At 41.7% G+C, this 20,791-nt stretch overlaps 1 protein-coding gene across 13 annotated transcripts in view; it reads right to left on the bottom strand.

Annotated features, from left to right (window-relative positions):
- Positions 1-20,791, bottom strand: part of ANKS1B (ankyrin repeat and sterile alpha motif domain containing 1B) — a 985,090-nt gene that overhangs the window by 88,324 nt on the left and 875,975 nt on the right. For 12 of the 13 annotated variants that reach the window (XM_019641719.1, XM_019641710.1, XM_019641706.1 and 9 more), the window contains 2 exons: positions 15,823-15,930; positions 13,569-13,748 (listed from right to left, as the gene is read on the bottom strand). In XM_019641719.1, coding sequence (XP_019497264.1) covers positions 13,569-13,748; positions 15,823-15,930 — 288 coding nt within the window. The remainder of the gene's footprint in view (positions 1-13,568; positions 13,749-15,822; positions 15,931-20,791) is intronic. The other variant, XM_019641707.1, reaches the window with a different exon arrangement.

Below are 20,791 nucleotides of genomic sequence, written 5' to 3'. Positions count from 1 at the left end.
TCTTAACCAACTGAGCCACTCGGCCGGCCCCTATTTCACTTTTATTACCATCTGTATTTCAGGTTATCATGAATTCAGTTCAGAAAATATAACATATCTGCATTGAAATCTAAAAACAAAACAAAAGCATATTACCTATCTCCAAAGTTGTCCTCCTAAAGTGGACTCCTTTCCTGCTCAACTGGAAGAAATCCAGTAGTTTGCAATAAATTCTCTCTCCTTCATCATCCATTCTTTTCCCTCTTTCCCGAAGCATTCCCAAAAAGTGCTGTCACATCTTCAAAGCCAACATATTTCTTCCCTTGACCCAACATCTTCCGTGAGCTCCTGCTCAATTTCTGTTCTTCTTTAAGAAGCAAATCTCCCCAAGAGGTATCTATCCTACCCAAGAGGGGTCTCCAGTTTCTCTTTTCCTGTCGTCACTTGAGTCCACTCCACTGAAACTGCTTTTCTCAGTACCCTCCACTCTGTCGAACCCAGCTTTTCATTTGCCTTGACTTATCCGACACACATGATGGCTCCTTCCAGTTCTCGGCCTCCTTTGCTGGTTCCTATGATCTGATCATCCTCTGATCCCTGGAACATCAGTCCTTAAACAGGAAATGTCTCTGGCTATACTAGGTGTCTCATCCAGTCCGGACTCCCCAATTTGTATCTCCGGCCCAGACCTCTCCTCTGAACTCTAGACTCAGACATCCAGCTGCCTTCTTGACACCTGTAATTTGATGAGTAATAGGCATCTTAACCATAAATTTAACGCCTAAAACCAAGCTCCTGATTATCTCCCCTCTGCTACAAGTTTTCTTATCTCAGCAAATGCCAAACCCCTTCTTCCAGTTGGAGTCGTCCTTTCACTCACATTTGGCACTCAACCCAGCAGCAAATCCTATCAAATCTACTTTTAAAGTCTTCTCGCCCTCTTATCATTGCCTGGTCCACGACACTATCTTTTCTTACTTGTGTTATCCTATTAGCTTCCAAACTGGTCCCATTATTTTCATCCCTGCCCCACGTAGTCCTTAATCTCAATACAACAGCCCAAATATTCCATTTAGAAGGAAAGCCAGACCATACCGCTCTGCTCCATTTAACTCAGCAGAAAAGCCAGAGTCCTAACAATAGTCTGCAAGGATCTCCATCCTCTGGCACCGTCCCCGCCTTGCCTCTGCCCTCCTCCCGACTTACACTTCCTCTTTTTTTTTTTTTTTTTTTAGCTGAGCCATCCTGCTACCTGTTGGCAGCTCAGTGGCTGCTCAGCTTGGGCTGGACTCGAACCGCTGTTGCTCAGAGCTCAAACTCTTGAGTGAGCTCTTAAACAACTGAGCCACTCGCCCGGCCCTACACTTCCTCTTGCTCGCTTGGTTCTGAACAACAAAGCACACTCTTGCCTCAAAGAGTTTGCATTTGTTTCCCCTTCTGCCTGGAACTGCAGAACTAGCTCCCTCTCCTCTTTCAGGGTCTACTCCAATGTTACCGTCTCACAGAAGCCTTCCCCGAGGACCCAGCATTTTATGTCCAAATCAAGTCTATGCTGCCCACGCTATACAAGGATTATTCTTTCAAGCAGAAATTGAAACTTGAAAAAACCTTAGAGCATAAGAACCTGTCTCCCTGGCACCTCGACATTCACTTAACATACTTACTGTTCATCTGTTGGGTGCAAGGCATGGGTCACAAAGTGAGTAGAGATTCATTTTGCCTTTAGTCAATGTTTATGAATGGCAACTGGGATGGACAGCATCCTTTTTCCATTGCCAAGACTAGCAGTAAACTGGGATTCAGAGGCTGATGGTGGAACGGAGCAAGCTGATGACAGCTCCGTTCTACTCAATGACACCGATTACGCTCTGTAAATCTTTTGCGAGCCAGCTGATGCTGCATAGCTAGGTTAATAAAGAAACTTGGATGAATACAGCCCTTGGTCAGATTCTATCAGAGATGAAATTTTCTGCCTTGTTCTAGACCTGAAAAAAAAATTGGCTTTTCCTATTTCTCCCTTATGTTTGTCATAATTCTTTCACACTATGGGTTATTTAGAAATTGACCAGAAAAAATCCAACAAGAAATAGGAAAGGTTCACAGTGAAAGCTAAAGGACTAACGAAGTCAATTCCTTCTTTTGCATGACAGTGCTTCTAAAACAAAATGAAAACAAGCCTGAAGACCGAAAAAACAGCTTTCAAGGCAAAAGAAAAGTACATCCCCCAAAAGGAGGCCTCAGTCAGCAGCCAGCAAACTCCGTGGCTCCTTGAGCAGAGACTACAATGAGATGAGATGTGTCAAAGGATGGAGGCAAACAAATTCAGGTCAGTCAAGGAATAATGCACCAAACACTTCCCATGCTGCTTTGCTTCCAGCAGTGACAGCCCCGCCTGCGGCCTCTTCTTTTTATGGGCACTAACTGAACTTTGCTTGGAAATCAGAAAATCACAAGCTTTTGTCTCTCCTGAGTTACCCAGAGCCTGCAGGCCAGTGTCTTATCATTTCTTCTGTTGTAGATACCGGAATGATCCTCCTCCTCTCCTCTCAGGTGAGTTTTGCGATACATACCTGGCCCTCCAGCAACTGTCTGTGATTCTTCAACTACACTGTGAATGTCTCAAGTTAAGGGTTTCTTACCACTGACCCTTTTAGATAAAAGGTTTCAGACAAACCATTTTATTTGCAGGGAATGCTGGACTCAAGAAAACGCTTCTTCCTGTCCTTTCACCATCTTTCTAAAGGGCAGTGCTTGCAAACCTTCACGATCATGACCTTTCCATGTCTACGGGAAAATTCTTGGACAGATCAGAAATTGCCAGCTAGAAGTGAAAAGCCAGGCCAACAGTTGTGTCTCTGTGTGTGATCCACTATTGTTGGTGTCAGCATCAATCAATCTAGCAAGAGTGGGAGGAAGTAAACACCACGTTTGGCCCCATCCTAAGTACACCAGCATAATCCATATTACGTTATTACCTGTAGCCTGCACCAGTTTCTGGTCCTTCCTTCTCTCCTTTCCGTTTTTCTTTCCTTCCTTTCTTCCTTCCCCCTTCCCTCCCTCCCTTCCTCACCCACCCTCCCTTCTTTCCTTGTTATCTCTGACTCTGGTATTAATAGCACCTAAAATAAGCCCTCAGCTGCCAAAGTAGGAGAGAGCTATAGGCTGTGTGATTCCTGTTATTCATTTGTAGAGATAATATATAACATGCATTCCCTAATATGACAGTTGGAGCCCTAAATGACATTACACAATTATTTATGAAATCTCTTCACAGGAAAAAAAATAGAGCAGAGAAAAAAAAATGGAACACTGTAAATCCAGATCCTGTTGTACAGCTCCCCAGGTCTCTGTGTGTTGAAGGGAATTTAAATCAATTGGGATTATGCTGTTTATTGCAATATGGACTAGTTTACTGGTTTGGATGCCACCACAAACATTTTTAGGACCGCTAAAAAGAGGAAATATTAATAACTCATTCAGAAAAACAGCACTCAGCTTTTTTTTTAAAATCATAACTTGAAATCCTGCAGAGAAACTTGACTTTGCAAAGCAATATCGTTCTTTGCCTATAATATCTCTTTAAAATATACATTATGTTCCTTTCTTGCAAAATGAGGCCGTCACATTTTCTTTATTTAAACCCATTTATTAACGTTTTGCTCAACATTGCTTCCTGCCTCTGATAAGAAAAGAGGTATTAGACACAGCCATTCATTCAGCAATGTTTGTCAAGACCCCATTATGTCCTCGTTGCATCCTTGTGGGTAATATGGAGAAGCAAGGTCTTGCTGAACAATCATCTTGAGTGGTGCCAACCTAGGAGGTCTCTGGTAGAAGGCTACAGATTTCCCTCAGTTCTGTTGGTTCGACACTGAAATCAATCAGTTGTAGGATCACTTGAAAGGCATGCTTTTATGAGGTCAGCTTTTTAAATGAGTATATTACATATCTGGGAAGGATCCCTGATACAGCGAATGTTGACCAAGTTTTAAAAAGGCATTGGTAGACGAGGATCATTGGGTAAACTTGATAAAACTGTTTTAGCTGGAAAGTAATAGTGTAAATGTAAAATCCTGCATTCAGGTTAAACACACACACACACACACACACACACACACCACTTCTGAAGGCTGAGAACGGAGTCATGGCTTATGGCCATTGATAAAGATTGGGAAACTTTCATGAAGAAAAGCTCAGTAAGAATTAACAATATGTTAATGTGGCTAACCATGAATATCCACAAAGCAGACGTGCCCAGGGCTGGGGAATCAATATGCTGCGTAGCCCACGTCCACCTTATCAGAAGGATACGGGCAAGGAGCTGGATAAGGTTAATATAGTGACGGGAAAACAGCAACTTGTCTTCAGAACTATTCTCATCAATGGGGAGCAGGTTTACTCTTCGCTGCTTCAGAAGACAGCATGAACTACTTAGGAGTTTTAGGAAGGCTTATTTCAATTCAATAGGAGACAAAAGTTCTATGAATTAGAACTTTTCTGGCCATGGGGCTGCCTCACAAAATGGGGGCCACCTTTCCGGGGACAAGTTGAAGCAGAAGCTTGAGGCTGTCTGTGAAGGATGTATTAAAGGGGTGATGCATCATGAGACAGGACTAGATGTGCTTTCTGGCCCCTTCCCGCCCTAAAATCTTTACTCTGCTTTTCTGTAATAGAGGAACAAAAGAATCTTCTAGGCGTTAATGCACATAAAGAACTACAACCTTTTGTGATGCTGCATTCAAACCTCATTAAAATAAAGAGTTACACAGAAAGAGGGGGGGGGTCACATCACTTCACAGTTGCTTATACAGGAAGCAAATGTTTGCTATGCCTGATTGGTAAAGAATGAAAAATTGGATGCAAAGAGAGGATTTTCTTCAAATATAGTGTTCATTCATGCTACCTCAGAGGTTCAATTCTCTACTAACCTTGCATTTACATAAAGTATTAGACATTAATAGAATTTGTCAAAGGACTCAAAACATTGCACTGGAGTCTTTTGGGGTTCTAGCATTTCGAGAATGTTTCATGTCTGCTGGTACCCAGTTTGTAGAAACAACCTGGGGTGTTGATCACAGTGGTTAAAGTGCAGGCTGTGAAGGTTGACTGCCTGGGTTCGAATCCTGACTCTGCTTCTCACGATCTGTGTGGCCTGGGGTAAGCGATGTAAACTCTCTGTGCCTCAGTTTCCTCATTATGAAGTTGTATTAATCAGTGCTGGCTCTGACAATGATGACAATGAACTGCCAGAACTAAGCTAGGCAGGTGATACGCTGCCTTTCTAGGTAGTTTATTTCTCTAAAAAAACTTGAGACCATCTCAAATATGTGTCCAATCTGGAGTTCTAGAAACCTGTGGTTTTGTGGTACCTTGTGTATTTATGGAGTGCTTATTACAGGGAGTTAAAAAAATGACCAAGGAAGAATCAGGCCTTGCCCTGACAAAGCCAACGTACACTTTAAGAGAAATAAAATACTGTAACATAAATTGTAATATTTTGATATGTGCTAACTCAGAAAACTGTTTAAAAGTATTGAAGTATGGGCATCATCCATTAATCCTTTCCAAACAGCTCCAGGGCTACTTAGGTTACAACACAGAGAGGAATTGCCTCTAGAGTGTTTGCATTCCTAAGAACCAGCGTTTCCCTATCAGCTGAGAGGTATTAGTTTGGGCTTACAAGTTGGAAAATAGAAACAGCCTTGTAAAATGTGGCTGCATATTATGAGCTTTACTTTAAAGTACATTTATTCCCAGTTGCAGCTGAAAAAGCAGTAGAAGAAAACTAGAAGTTATCTCAAAATAATAATTTCCAAAACCCGAACACGTTGTAGTTTGTAAAATACTTTGACAAAGACCCTTTTCTCTGTGTGTCACGACAATGATGGGAGGTGGGCATTAATCTCCCTTTAGGAAGAGAAAACGAAGGCTGTGAGTAGCTAAGAGGCTTGCTCAAGGTTGCAGAGGTAATAGATATATCAGAAATGGGATTTTTAACCCGGATCTCATTACTTCAAATCTGGTATTTTAAAAAAGCTCATAAATTAAGTAAAAAAAAAAAAAAGAAATCCATACCCTTGTGATATAACAATTTTCGATCAGACATAGCCAGAATGTGCAAGTCAAAGTGGGTTTATTCAGGCTCCCACTCTTCTTCTCTCTGCCTCCCTAGAAACCACACCTATTTCTGGCCATGGCCCTTTGACTGTCCATTCGAGGAACTCCCTTCTCACCCTTCAGTCCATGTGGTTCAGGTGTGCTGACACCACCTCAGCGATGTGACCTTTGCCTGGTGAATCCTCTCAGTCTCACACCCACCCCGCCCGCTCCTCCTTGCTGTCTCTCTCTCTCCTTTGTGATGACCTCAGGACAAATAAGTGATCCAAACCAGGCTGACCTGAACCAATGGGACTGAATCCTGGGATTTGGGGGGGGGGGCAACTCTTGGAAGAAAAGCCCTCTTTCTAGTAGGTTCAAGTTTAATAGGAACTGGACTTGAAGCTTCTGTAGCCAAGATATGAAGAGCCAGAGGGCAAGACATCAGCCAAGCAGGGGGGCTCAGGTCTACCTGACTTTGCAGTAAAATGATTCAAATGCATGCCCTTTTCTGCTTAAGACATCTTGAGTTGGGTTTTTGTTACTTGCAGGCATCCAGAGACGTCCCTACTGATATATTACCTTAGTCATGTACAAACGGAATTAACTCAGGCAGCCCTGCATAATCAGCCCGATTTCCCCTAGTCATTAAGAAAACCCTTCTCTTTCTCTTTCTTTTTCTTTCTTTTTTTTTTTTTAACACTGGAATAAGAAGAGGGAGAAGAAGAATGAGAGAATTCTCCAACCCTTGAAAATTTAGCAAGGTCAGATTATACCAGCCAAAACTCTGACCTGTGGACCCAAGAACTGGACTGAATCTAATGAGAAACATTCCAAAAATGTAACAAGTGGAAAAACAGCCTGGTGTGCCTCTTTGTGAACACGCCGCTCAATGTCAGCAAGCCTAAGGCACCGTGAAATATCACAAGGTCAATGCCACTGAAATCGGGTTTTTATAAATTGTCAGATTTCTTATTTATTCAGTTGAAAATAGGATCTTTTCTATTGATGTTTTTTTAAAAACCCATGGTCTGGTTTTAATTGGAAACATTCACACTGGTTAAATCCCAGCACACTGAGGGAAAGTGGAGACATCAGAGCTTCTGTAGCAAAATGACTGGAGGTGTTTGGGTCTGTCCAGCATCTGTCAGAGCCAACTCCTGGCCGTCTCATCTAAGTTGCCTCACTGATGGGCTTGATAGAGAGTAAAAGAACGAGACTCAAAAGATGAGTATCAAAACCTAAAACACACCCACTTCTTCCCGTTATTTTTTAAAGACCAATGTACAGTAGCGTGTGGATGTGTCCTGAAAGACACTAATCGATTCTATTGGAATTTCCAAGCCCACAGTTATCACAGGGAGAGCAGCGTATATTTTGAGAAAAGGCAATGAACTGTCCCCATTAATAAACAAGGTGCACAACCCATCGGTTCTAAGTTCCAAGTACAAAAGCACCATTTTCCACTTCTGCTTGGTGTGATGCCTTTTGGAATAGATGGCGGGTGGTTTTGAGTTCCTGGCTTGAAACAGGGCATAGATATCATCAACATCTCAAGTTATCTCTGAAGCTGGTGTGTCAGCTTGTCAACTCGACAAGCTGTCAAATTGGGAGTTTCTGATGGAAGAGCTTATTGAGTTTATTCTTAACCATCTTCTTCTTCTTTTTTTGGTTATATATTATCCGTCTGTGCTTAAATATAAGAATTATTTTTTAGACCTTCATGGGGGAAAATGTTGAATTTATGGACAGGCTGAGCCTTTCTGAGTAGCAGCTTAGTAATGAAAACCTAAATTAAAAACTAGCCACTAACTTATAACTTAACATTTGCTATCACATAGTAATAAGAAAACTTGTATAGTTTTTGGGAAAAAAAATCACTTAACACAGTTGTACTATTTTCTGAAGGCTGCCTCTGCAAATTCCCATCATGCCATGGCAGGGCGGGGAATTTCTAGGAACAACAGGCTTTCCCTCCCAGAAAAAAAGTATAAAAGAATAAATTACTATGTTCCTTCTTTGCCAGCGATGGCTAAGCATTTGCCTCACGGCTTTTTGAGACATCCATGCTTCTCTAGCTAACAATTTTGTGTACTGGGTACTTCAAACAAGTTCTAAATTTCATTTAGGGGAAAAATAATCCTTTCTTTCTCACTGAATGTTTAATCTGACCACGTTACAGTGGCAACAGGTTATTACTGTAAGATGTCCTCTGCTGCACCCTTTTGGAACCTGGACCTGCGCAGAACTAGTCCATCTGTCCCCTGCTTTTCCCGACTTTGATGATCACTCTGCATAGATCTCCTCTCCACCATGGTCGACGCTCCTTGGCAGCCTTCATATTTATCCAATTAAAATCATAAAGACAGAAATTCCAATTCCATTCTCAATATGCTTTGTAAGCACGGATGACGCTAGCACAAAAAGGTAGTTTTTATAGAATGTGACAACCACCTGAGCACTCACCTTTCTAACAGCTTTGGCAATAACTGGCCCTATGATGAATAAGACACGTTCAAATGAAGGACTGATGGGTGCTATATCTGAATTGATAGTCATATCATATGTATATGATATGTCCAATATATATATATATATATATTTACAGTTTGGAACATGCTTTTACATAAATTATCTTAACTGATCCAAACCTGGGAGGCGGGCATTACCCTCATTTTAAAGACAAGAAAACTGAAGTTCAGAGAAACCTTGTGACTTGGCACAGGTCACACAGACAGGAAGAAACCAACACGAAGCTCCAGCTGAAGACGCCATTAAGGAAACAGCATCCGTGATTTGGAGAAACCCCACAAGTAAGCTCGTCTCTGTAAAAACAGTAAACCCCACACCAACCTGCAAAGCTTTTCACAGACACAGGAGCAGGACAGAGTTCTACCAAGATGTGCAGGGTGGGTTCCCACTAAAAGGACTAACAAATAACCATCGTAGCTCTCCATTTTAGGGGTTTCATGGTGATCACCCTAATCAGTGCCCAGTACACAATCAGTGATTTTATCCTCATTCGGCTTGCTGTGCCTACAGAAGTGTAATCTATTATAGTATACGGGAAGTTAGTGTTTGTTGAACTGTTATTAAAGTATTTTCTATCACTGTAGAACAGAGGCAGCCTACAGGGCAGCAGGAGCCAGGATACTATCAGGCAGAGCAGGGCTGAGGGCTGGCTCTGCCAGGTACCAGTTGTGAGGCAAATCCCTCCCTCACCTGGGCTTCCTTGACGACAGAATGAGCTGTTGGGAGGATGAAACAAAATACCGCGCCTGGAACCCCAGACACAGAGGTTCTGTTTGGCTGTTTCCATGTCTCTTCCTTATACAACATCAAAAGAATGAACACTTGTGGAATCTAATATGGAAAATTCTTTCAAATAAAGAAAGGCTCAATCTAGTCATACTTATTAAGTAATACTGCTTGGATCAGAAAATATTAGACTTTGAACTGAATCAACTTTGGATGATCTAAAAGCAATTTATACAAAGCCTTTATGGAGCCTAAGATATAGCTCCAGGCAAGTCCTAATTTGTTTCTTTCTGGCTGTGCTACCTGGTACCCAGACTGAGTCACGTAGTTCATCAGTTTCCTTGTCTTTAAAATGTGACTCATGCCCGCTTTCAGGTTTGTGGGCAGCCGGTAAGGTCACTGGCCCAGGAACTACTAATATTTTTATTTAGACGAGAGCATTCAAAGCACAAGGACTTCCCCATGATGAATTTCCCTCATTCATACAGAGCTAAAGTTTGGGCAGAAATATGTCTTTCTCTTCCTGTTTAGGAGTCTTTTTTATTTTGTGAAAATAGAGGTATTATTTCATTTTCCCATAAGTATTTTCTATAAATGGAGTCCTTCTATAAATGGTTTTAAGTTTCGCATTGGGGAACTCTTTTCCCATTTTCATAACTTTGAAGAATGTGGTCTCTAAACTTTATTAATTCCATTACTCTCCTTTATTATTCATTTTAAGAGTACTTTGACTTCTCCTAAATATCACTTGAGAAAATTTCTAAAGATTGAGATTAGGCTGTAAATACTGGAAGTATTTTTCCTCTTTCTGATATATTTTCATGCACTGTCTCATCTCCACAGGGCTTGGATTGAAAAGCTGATCTGCCATGTGCCACACACACACGAAGAGTTGTGTAGGACACCCTGTTTGTGCAAAAATGAGATAACAGGTGTGAATAGTTGGAAAATTTCAAGGCTCTATATGCATTAAGGTATTATTATATAGATGTGAGTGCAACATTTATTTATTAGGGTTATGGAAACAGGGGAGCATTTCACAACTTCTGAGCTAATGTGTCCAGTTTAGAATTATAGGCTAGAAAAGCTATGTTTTTGGCATAATAGGAAACCTCATTGTTTAAATGTGTTTCCATCATTATGTTCAGTAGGTTAAAAATTGCTACTAGTACTAAATTCAATTTTGTGTCTCACATATTCATCTAAGACAATTTGATGCCAGAATATTGTTTGTATCAGAATAAAAGCAAACAACACTACAATTTTTGCAAATCCCCTGATATTCCAAGACAGGTATTTTAAAAATTGTTTCAAATTGGAAACAAGTAACAAAACGCAATCCTAGAGTCATCTTTTAAAAAATATTTGCCAACAAATAAACTTAATAGGTGGAATGGACATTAAATTGATCTAAACTGTAAGCACTGGTTTTCCAAGTTAAGCAAAGCATTTGCAAACATCTGTCGAGCAGGCCTGAAGTAGGCAAAACTCCTATGAATGACTGCAACTACCAGGAACTTAAGGTTTCTGGCCTATGGCTGGAATTCTAATCCACTCTGGTGGGGGCGTTCTGAGAACACGGATCTGTCCTTGTGATTGTCTATTAACTGTATTTTTCTTTCTTTTAGCAAGTAAGAAAGGAACCCTGAAGATGGACTTCTGTGACTTAGCAAGAAACAGACCGGTTAGGCATGCATTCACTAAGCTATAGTGAGCCCCTAGGGGAAGAACCACAGGGGCTGACCTGAGCACTCCTGGTGGAAAGGAGGGAGGCGTAGCTAGCTGTTTGCCTACCGGGATGTTAACTGCTAACTCAAGTCTTCATTCAGGAAGACTCACCTTGATTGGCTAAGCACATAATTTTGGGAAAGAATATGGTTTACAGAGTATGACAGGTTTTAAAAAAGCAAATGGATTAAAAAAGTATTACAGCAAATGACCAAAAAAAAGGAAGAAGAAAAAAACATCAATTGAGTGGTTGAGTGATGGAAAAGTCACATAAATTAAGCTGTTTAGCAACAAAATTACCGAGTATTTAATATTTTGACAGGTTAAAGCTTTGAAATGGCACTAGTTTTAAGAAGTACATTACGTGTTCATTTCTCCATGATTTTTGTCATTTCCAAGGCTGCAATTAACATAACCTAAAGAGTTGCAATCCCAGAGTGTCTTTTCCTTATTGATCAGATTCCTATAGTGCCATCTCTTATTTTCTCTGCAGCAAACGTGCTATATTGAACAGCAGGGTTGTATTAGGTTGTCGGAAAAGTCATAACATATTTTTCTATGTTTTTCATTGCAAAAATGCATCAGGACTTTTCCGACAACTCAGTAGAAAATTTCTAATAAGCTCCTCGTTCTTGATGGGAACCTGGTTCTGTATCAGTCATTTGATCACTGTGACTACACGTGAGGTGAATAAGCACATTCCCACAGGTCACCGTAAATCACCAAATCCCAGCCACCTGTTTATCTCACTCCTCTTTCTGCTTTTGGGCTCTTCTCACCTGGCCAGATACAAGTTCAGTCAATTCCCTCAAGGGCAACACAACTCCTGAAAGCAATGCATTATGATTGCAGTGACAAGAAAAAGACCTAGACTGTTCCAAAGGTACTGCTGCCCCTAGTTCGTGAATCTCATAAAGGAAGGAGGAGGGCAATCTTGCTAGATAACCTCCGAGCATTCACACATAGGTGGGAAGAGTAATTAATTTCCTCTTTGAAAAACCTGTACTATGCGGAGAAATTTCATAAATCATATAAGCGGCTGAGATAGGTGATTCTGTTCCTGAATTTGGCAGTCAATAATAGCTAATGCTCATTAACACACGGTCCTTCCTTACCCAGAGAACAGGAGGGTTCAGAAAAGGCCCAGTTTGTATTAATACATAAAGACTACATGGTTCAAGCTTAAAACAAACCATGGCTCTGAAATGCTGTCATTAGAGATACTTAACCACATATTTGATCCACGGATACTAACAAGTAGCAGGAAACATATGAACAGTTTGGGGAAAGAAAGCTTTCAGACTCGATTTAAAAGAACATCAGCGAAAACAGTAGTAAGGGTTAAAAGACAATACTGAACAAGAGAGCAAGGGAACATTCTTTTCTTGTCTCTCCTAACATTTTCCGTCTCCCTTCAATACAAGATCCTCCATAATCCCAACACTGCCATTCCTTGCAAAAAGAACAATTCAAAATTGAGAAAGCTGAAAAAGGGAGGCACGGTCCCAGGCCCTTTCTCGCCGGGGGCATTGGTAGGCAGAATAGCCATGGTTTCCAGAACATTCTCTTCTCATTTTTCTTTTGTGAGCGGCATCATAGAATGTTTACCAAACGCTTTTAAAAACAGAAACAGAATCTCATCAAACAGTTGAGAAAAATATTTAACAACCAAGGTGAAGCAATTACAGTCAAATTTTCACCTCGAGATTCTCATCTTAGGTGTGGAAGGCAGAGAGAAGCCTCTTAACACATCGGTCTGAACCTAGAACGAAGATGAAAAGAGTTGAACCTGCCAATAGTTGTCAACAAGTCCAGAGCTTTAAAGCTCAGGATGAAATGGCAGAGCGAGCTGCCCATCTGAAATGCGCTGTAAGGACAGCACCGCTGTTTGGCTGACTTGAGTTTCTGAGCAGCTGTCTAAGGACAGGCCAGGGATGGATTTCCACACCAAAAACAAGGAAAGGTCTGAACGTGGCAGATCTCTCTTTTCAGTTATTTGTGACAGGCAGCACCATCATTTTCAACTACTCAAGGTGACAACATATGATGCAACTAGTCCCAACAGTATAATTCTATACAAATGTGTACTACGCATGGGAGGAAGTTAACATTACTTCCCCCCAACTTCTGCCTTGTCATCCAGCCAGTTTACGTTTTATAATCCAGACTTTTATTATTCATTTGCATTATGATTTGATTCTGGCTCAGTATTACTCCCTTTAGAGCAAAGACTTTCTGGGAGCAATGAGATCAGACACAATTTCTTCAGTAAGAATGGATGACAAGGATCTGTGTGTACCTTCCATTCCCAGAAAGGTCTGTTCCAGCCTAGTTCAAGTGAGCAGGGCATGAAAGCCATGGCATAAAGTGGTCAAATTCCAGTTGGCGTGGACAATAGGCATCCACTGTAAGCTATTGTTCAATATTAGAATCCATTACTCGCTATGGGTGAAAGGCAAAACAAAACAAAACAAACCAAAACATCACAGAGGCCTTTAACACCTTACCTGGGCCATCTGCCTCTCCAGTTTTGATCGCGGAATATCGTCAAAGTAGTTTTCATTTCTTCTCCTCCTTGCATCGCCCTGCATGATAATGTGAGGAACGTCTAGGGAGCCACCAGTGGTGTAAGTGCTTTGGCTAAGTGACGGAGACAACTGAGGAGGAGTGTGATTACCACTGGGTTCCTGAATGGAAATACATCATGAAGTAAATACCATAGCTTTGCGGCTAACCTTTGGTTGCAAAATCGTGACATACTGACAAGACAAACGGCGGTGGGTGGGGAGTCACTTTTGAATCAACTGCCAAGGAATGAATGACATTCCACCATGTTATTAATGGCATGATCGAGTCAATATTTTTCCCCCTAAGTATTTCAGGTCAAAGGTTTCAAGTATAAAGAATCAGGCTGTTTTCTTAAACCAGCACTGTGGGTGATCTCAGGAGGGAGCAGAGATGTCGGGCACCCCGACACTATCACGTGTGTTTATAAGGGAAGCAACTGTGTCTTTGTGTGGACAGAGAGTGTCCTCGCTATGGTAGATGCCATGACGAGAGGACTAAAATGGGAACCAGTGGGTCTTGATCCTCCATCAAAGAGTGGTCTGGCAACCAGGTGGGGAAGAGGACGCAGCATGGAAACACAGCAAGTCACACAGACAGACGGCAAGTAATGCATATGACAGAGGATGCGTAAAGATAACTCGAGCTGAGGGGAACTGGTCAGAAGTAAGACAAAGGGCAGCAGACAGCTGGGCTCCAGTGTTTGCAAATAAGAGGAGGATTGGGCCATGCTGATGCCCAGGTCTCCCCCAGGTGATCTGGACCTCCTCTGACAAATTAACGTTCTGTACTTTTTCTTGGGAATCTCTGTCTGTCATTACCCTAAATCTCTTCCAGGGAGCCAGAGGGTCGGGCTCAGACGGTGCAGGAAAGAGAGGAGAGTAAGCAGCAGGAAATGACTACTCGAAGCGGTTATTTCAGGATGCTTTAGGATTATTTTAGGGTTAAAGGCACTGATGGTGCCTTTATCTTTCTCCCCTTAAGTGTAGCAAAATGAAGGCAAGACAATAATCCTTTTTAGCCTCATTTTCCTCCCAATTTATTTGAAGCTCCTCTTATTGAGAGAGAAAAATAGGTCTTGTTTCTACCTTCACTACTCTCAGTGCCCTCAATGAGCCTCCGAACCTCCCCGTGCATCCAACTGCCCCAACAACCAACTTTCCTCAGGGCTCCATCCTGGAGCCGATTCGCTCCCATTTCCTGAAATCTTAGTGCATTTTCTTCCTTAAAACTGAATCAGACTCAAATCTTAACAGCTCCTCTCTTGCCTGACCCTCTGCCACGCTTACAGTGGTTATGCTGTTTGCTCAAGTTCACCGATAAGAGGCATTCTACCGCATTGCATCGCGGGCAGTTATGTCTAAGTGCCACGCTGGTGTTCATCATTCATCATCGTTACCTTTTCTGACAGTTGCAGAAAGAGAATGAGACGCAAGCAAGTGCAGGGCTGAATAAAGAGAACCAAGTTGGAATGCTCCAATGGTCATGGAGAGCTCAGCTTTTTGATGAATTTTAGGAAAGTTCCTTTCGGCCTCACGAAACCGAGCGACTATTGGCTACACTCCCCGCTCCATTCTGCCTGTCAATCATCTCTAGCATTTTCTCCTCTCTGCTCCTGCCTTCCTTCACCTTCCACTTTAGTTCTCTCTCCCCAGTCTAGGGTTTCCCTCTAGTGTTGCTACCCCATAATTCTAAAATCTAGCTGAATGGGTTTGTTAAATAAAATTCTAGATTCTCTATTCTTAATTTTTGAAGTGTATAAAGCTGGGAAATTTTTACTTTCTTAAAAAACAGAAGACCCCCAAGGTTAATTTTAAATCGATCTTTACTTAACTGTGGTCCCTGATCGGTTTTCTTTCTGTGGGTTTGAGGAGTTTCACAGAAAACTCATTTCCTCTCTCCTGGTGTAGATGGGAGCGTGGGGTGGCAGGTGCGGGAGTAGCTCTTTAAAGGTGGTGGTTTGTCAGATGTGTATCTAAATCTCAAAAATATATATTTAACCAATTGAGGGGAAAAAAAATCTTGTTTTATAAAACACAACCAAAAGTGAGATTGTTTTTTTTCACACGGATTAGGTAAGCTACGTGGAAAACAGCCTGTACTTCCTGACCCATTGCTTCAGTCATTTCATTGTAATTCCCCAAATAAATTTTGGGGGTAAGAGTGGAGAATGGCACAAATGTGCCGAGCACTTACCCTGAGCGTGATGGACCGAGGGGGCTTCTGTGGTGGGTCCTCGTGCAGCCTGTCTCCCAGAGATGCCAAAATACGTTTCCTGTGGCCAATCAAATTGATTTTTAAAACCTGAAACGACATATATTTGGGTTAAATATTTCATTCGAGAAAAGTAATTTTTGTATGTCCTAAGAGATGAAGGAACGAAAAGGGATACGTGCACAGTTTACCTGTGCACCGTGAGAGATGTGTGACATCAGTGTGACCCTTCAGTCCAGAGAGCTGGGGGTAACACGGAGACAGTCTCGAGGGGCAAAGTAGTGGGGGTAGGAAGAGAAGGCAGAGGTGGTGTTCCTTCTACTCCTGCAGCCCTAGCGTCCCATTCTTTACCCAGCAGCCCTTTTACAAGTATAAGTCAAGCCTTGTCCCTAACCATCTGAACTCGCTGTCGCTCTGTGAATAGAACCTGAGTCCTGACCTGGCCTCAGGGCCCATCAGGGCTGCTCGCTCTCTGTCACTGCATCCCTGCCTCTCTCCCCTCCTTTCAGGAGGCTCAGTCACGCTGGCCTTCTCTGTTCCTTGATCGTTCCAGACTCATTCTCGCTGGGGGCCTCTACCCCTGTTTGTCCATCTGCCTGGAATCTTGATGTCTTCTCATCCCTCCGGACACTGCTCAAGGGTTGTCTTCTCACAGAGGCCTCCCCCACCTTCTCAGTGAAAGAACTGTGCCCACAATCCCCTCACATTCTACCCTGTCTTCTCCTTTCATCATTCTCTGAAATAACTTTATATATAGGTGTTTGCATGCCCTTCTCCCTCAGGTAAGCTTCCTGAGAACAGGGCCCTGGTATACGAGTACCTTTATCTCTCATTTCCCAAACGCCTACAGCAATGCTTGAAATAACAGGGGGCTCAATGAATCTGAAAGAATCAATGTTCATACCGATAAAATTAGCAAAGTAGGGTTGTAATCAAGCACTTTCTACTTGGGGGAGACTCGAAGTCTCCCCTGATGGCTTTTTGAGTCTGACAGCGCTACAAAGGGGACCAAGATTTGAAAAGAGCCTCAGTCCCCACCCCTTCCTGGAGCTTTACAAAGGCTACCCCTTTCAATCCTCCCAGCATCCCTATCTGGAAGGGGTTCTTCTCACTCTACAAATGAGGAGACAGAGGTTCAGAGTGGTTATGGTGCCTACGAAGAGCGAGTCCGTGGAGGCGCTGGGATATGAAACAGGTTTGCTGATTTCAAGGCTTGTTCTACTACAAGGTTAACTACAAAGTTTGGGCATGTCTCCAAATATTACCGACTTTTTGAAACAACATACAAATCCATTCATAAGCAATGTATTTACCCCTTCCCTGCCCATGTGTAGTTCCAGGATATATTCAATAATAACTCTTGTTGGGTAACGTGTTCCCAAAGTACCCATTGTGTAAATGTTTTATTTAAAAAATTTTTTCTCTTTCCAAATTTTAAGGAGAAGGATGGGCATTTCTTTGGGCATTTCATCCTGTGCTAGCTTGAATTTTTATTCGCTTATTTGTCCATTAGCTTATTGGCTTTTCTGCCTAAATTTATTTAGATTTCAAAACAGCATTTAAACTAGACTATCCCCATGTACTGTATCCCAATAATTTTATAAAGCTTCATCCTCTCAGGCTGACGAATCCTAATCTTTGCAGTTTGTTTTCACAAAGCATGTCCTCTTTCCCACAGATCATTTCAGTTGCCTTTCTCTGTATCTTTTCCCACCCCAGCACAACTGCTTAATGTTTGTTGAACAAATTGCTTGTAATATTCCAGGTATAAATGAATCTGGCTTTACATTTGAGCAGGGTACTATTTTCTGCTTATATTCCCCCTTTAAATGCCATTTCTAAGCACTTCTGATTTCCGGCTGGCCTTTTACCCACAGTAGGGATAACTAGGGAGAAAAATGTACACTGCCTGTAAAATCTCTTAATTTTGCTATAGCTGATAGTTCAAAGCCATTTAATCTTGGAAGGATGGTTTGAATTATTTCTCCCTAAATTCCTTCTCTTGCAGTTGTCCATGCAGATGCCCACCTGCTATCCTCTGGTCCACTCCTCGAGCCTTGTATTACCTTTCTGCATTTATATTAGTCAGCTTGGCATTTCACTACCTGAAGGAGGCTTGGCAGTTTCTGCAGATCTGGAATTTCACCATAAACTCCTCCTTTCAGATGATTTACAATCATGCTAAAGTAAGCGCCAGTCCCCATGCTGCTTACCTTGCAGGCAACCAACATTGTTTATACGATCCAGAGAAAGGCCTTGATATCCTCACATTTCCTTTTTTTTTTCTTCAAGCATCAAGATCAAAGAATTTCCCCATTTCAGAACAATACATTAACCTTTTCAAGTGTATTTTGTAAGTCTAAAAGCACTATATTTTATTATTCCGTTTTATTCTTATTCTCAATTACTTTGCCAAAGGCTTCTACTGGATATGAATTCTTCCCATAAAATCCCACCGGCTTTCTCCCAATTGGTAATGGGATCTGACGCTGATGGTGCCACCTTGGGGCTCCGAGTCCTGATAAGAAACGTTTTTATAGTAATACAGACATTCAAAATTATTTTGAGAAATAACTGACACTAAACAACAAATGACTGTGGTAGAATCAAGCTGGTGGAACCTCCATTGCTGCTTTGGGTTTACTCTCCCACAACTCAATTGTGGGCAAGTTACCTGACTCCTCTGGTCTCGGTTTTCTCACCTATAAAGTGAGGACGTTAATGCCAATCTCAAATGTTGTTGGGAAGATGACAAGTGAAATTGTGAGAATAACCAGCACAGTGCTTGGCACATAAGAGATACAACCTTCATCATGTGCTTATTCCAGCTAATGAACTAAAAGGATGCATGGAAATCCTGACCCGAAAAACAGGGACTTGGTCATTTTTACAGTTAATCATGTCAAACAAATTCGCTGGTACTTTGAATGAAGAGACGTAGCTAACCTTGGAAAAGCCCTCATTGAAGTGATATGGACTGGTAGAAATGGATCTGGTTGCTAGCGACTCGTTTAATACTAGACTGAATCTCAAAGAATGTGTGCTGTTCTTCCACGCACACCAGTCAGTCTCCGACAGGAGGTGGGCTGAGCCCTTCTACACTGGAACTCCATTCCTGCCTCCTCCAAAGAACTACCCAGAACAGGATGGATGAATAGAGAAACAGACAGAACAAATTAACAAGGAATGAAAACTCAAATCAAGAACATTTGGATAGCTCTCTTTATTTATCAGAAATGATCCCAAGTCACAGGAGACAGAGATAACTGTCATTTATTGAACATTTACTATGTTCTAGTTGTGCAAGAAACTGAGCCAAGTGTATTATATATGTGTATAAATGTCTCATTTGATCCTTAAAATAACATTATAATTCCCGTTTTAGAGATGCAAAACTCAGAAATCCTGAGTAACTCGCCTGTGGTCACACTGCTAAGAGGAAACCTGGCTCCTGTTCACACTCGGTGCTTTGCCTGCTCTTTACCACTCACCGTGCACGCTCTTCTTCTTGGTATTAACCGCCACACCTTAGCTACACTATCGGTTATACCATTATGATGTGTCTTAAGATGGTGCTTTTTGAGTTGTCATGTTCAAAACATTTATACTGGGTCTTGACCAGATGAAAAACATTAAAATGAAACAGCTTCAGTTTTGGACGAGGCTGATAGCAGTGTCAAGGCCCGGCCAAAAGAGCTCGGCAGCTAGCTACCTCACAGAATTCCCTGTGAAATGCATATACAGGTATCCTCGCTTTTCGAAAATTCACTTTACGCCACTTTGCTTTTACGAAAGACCTACATTAGTACCTGTTTTTGCTAACTGAAAGAAATCTGAAGAGGATTTTTGTTTTAACAACAACAACAAAAAAAGGCAAAAACTGAAAATAGCGTTCAGTGTTTGTTGTGCAGGGAGCTGTTATAGAGGCAGCTGCACCCCAAGTAGCGAGAGCGGCCCCGCCACGTTCCTTCCCCGGGAACCACACTTGGCATCTCAGCACCAAGCCCCCATAGCTTTGACCTGTGTCTGTGGGCATCTGTGCATTAGCTCCATTATTTTGTTCGTCAGTTAGCAGGATGTGTCCTAAGGTAAATTCTTCTTCACTTTAAGCCATTCTGGCTTAAGAAAGGTTTCATAGGGATGCCCTACTTTCGGATAGTGGGGGAAATCTATAAACAAAGAACAAGGTAGTCCTCATCAACCCAAGATTCAGTCTAAGTTGGCTAATACTAGTTGGCTAATACTAGAGTGAAAGGGAGCGTGACATTTGGCTTCAAAACGCCCAGAAACTGACAATATGAAATCCAATCAGCAAGACAGTGACAGAGAATATACCAAAGAAAGGTGGTCATTAGGGGAGAGTCAAGTCGAAAAGCAATTGGGTTTGCCTTAACTGAGAACAGCTTAACACCTGATCATTCTTGTAAGCAGATTGGGAAGTGGTGGAATTCTACCACCCCAGGCACCATAACTGACGACCAGTCAGTTTATAAACCTTTAGTGTTCAAAACGCCAGAGCAATGGTAACTGTGGTAGAGAAAAATTCTGTATGTTTTTCATTATTGCTTGGTTGAAACGTAACTGCATCTACAGAGAACCCAATGGGAGTAAGTGTCAAATAATGGTAACATATTGGGGATTTATTTGTTCTAAGATATTGATACAATTCAGTTCAATTAAAAAAAACAACACTGAATTTCTGCCACAAATTATTTGGAAGGTTCCAAGGAGAAACTTGGAGGGATTGGGCATAAATAACTACACTGTCAGATCATTAACTAAGAAACAATTATTATACACATGAGCATAAGAACGTGGTTCCAACAGATAAGAAATAAAAGGCATTGCATGTTTTCTTAATGGTTTTTAAGACAACATGAGAAATGTGGGTCAAAGGCAAGGAATAATGTTGAAATAACACAGGCCTGCCTCATATTGGTATCATCCATCA

Source organism: Hipposideros armiger, unplaced genomic scaffold (genome assembly GCF_001890085.2).
Source record: "Hipposideros armiger isolate ML-2016 unplaced genomic scaffold, ASM189008v1 scaffold_63, whole genome shotgun sequence".
Classification (NCBI taxonomy): domain Eukaryota; kingdom Metazoa; phylum Chordata; class Mammalia; order Chiroptera; family Hipposideridae; genus Hipposideros; species Hipposideros armiger.
Note: the sequence above shows the minus strand (reverse complement) of the source record. Positions and strands in the feature narration are given on the sequence as shown.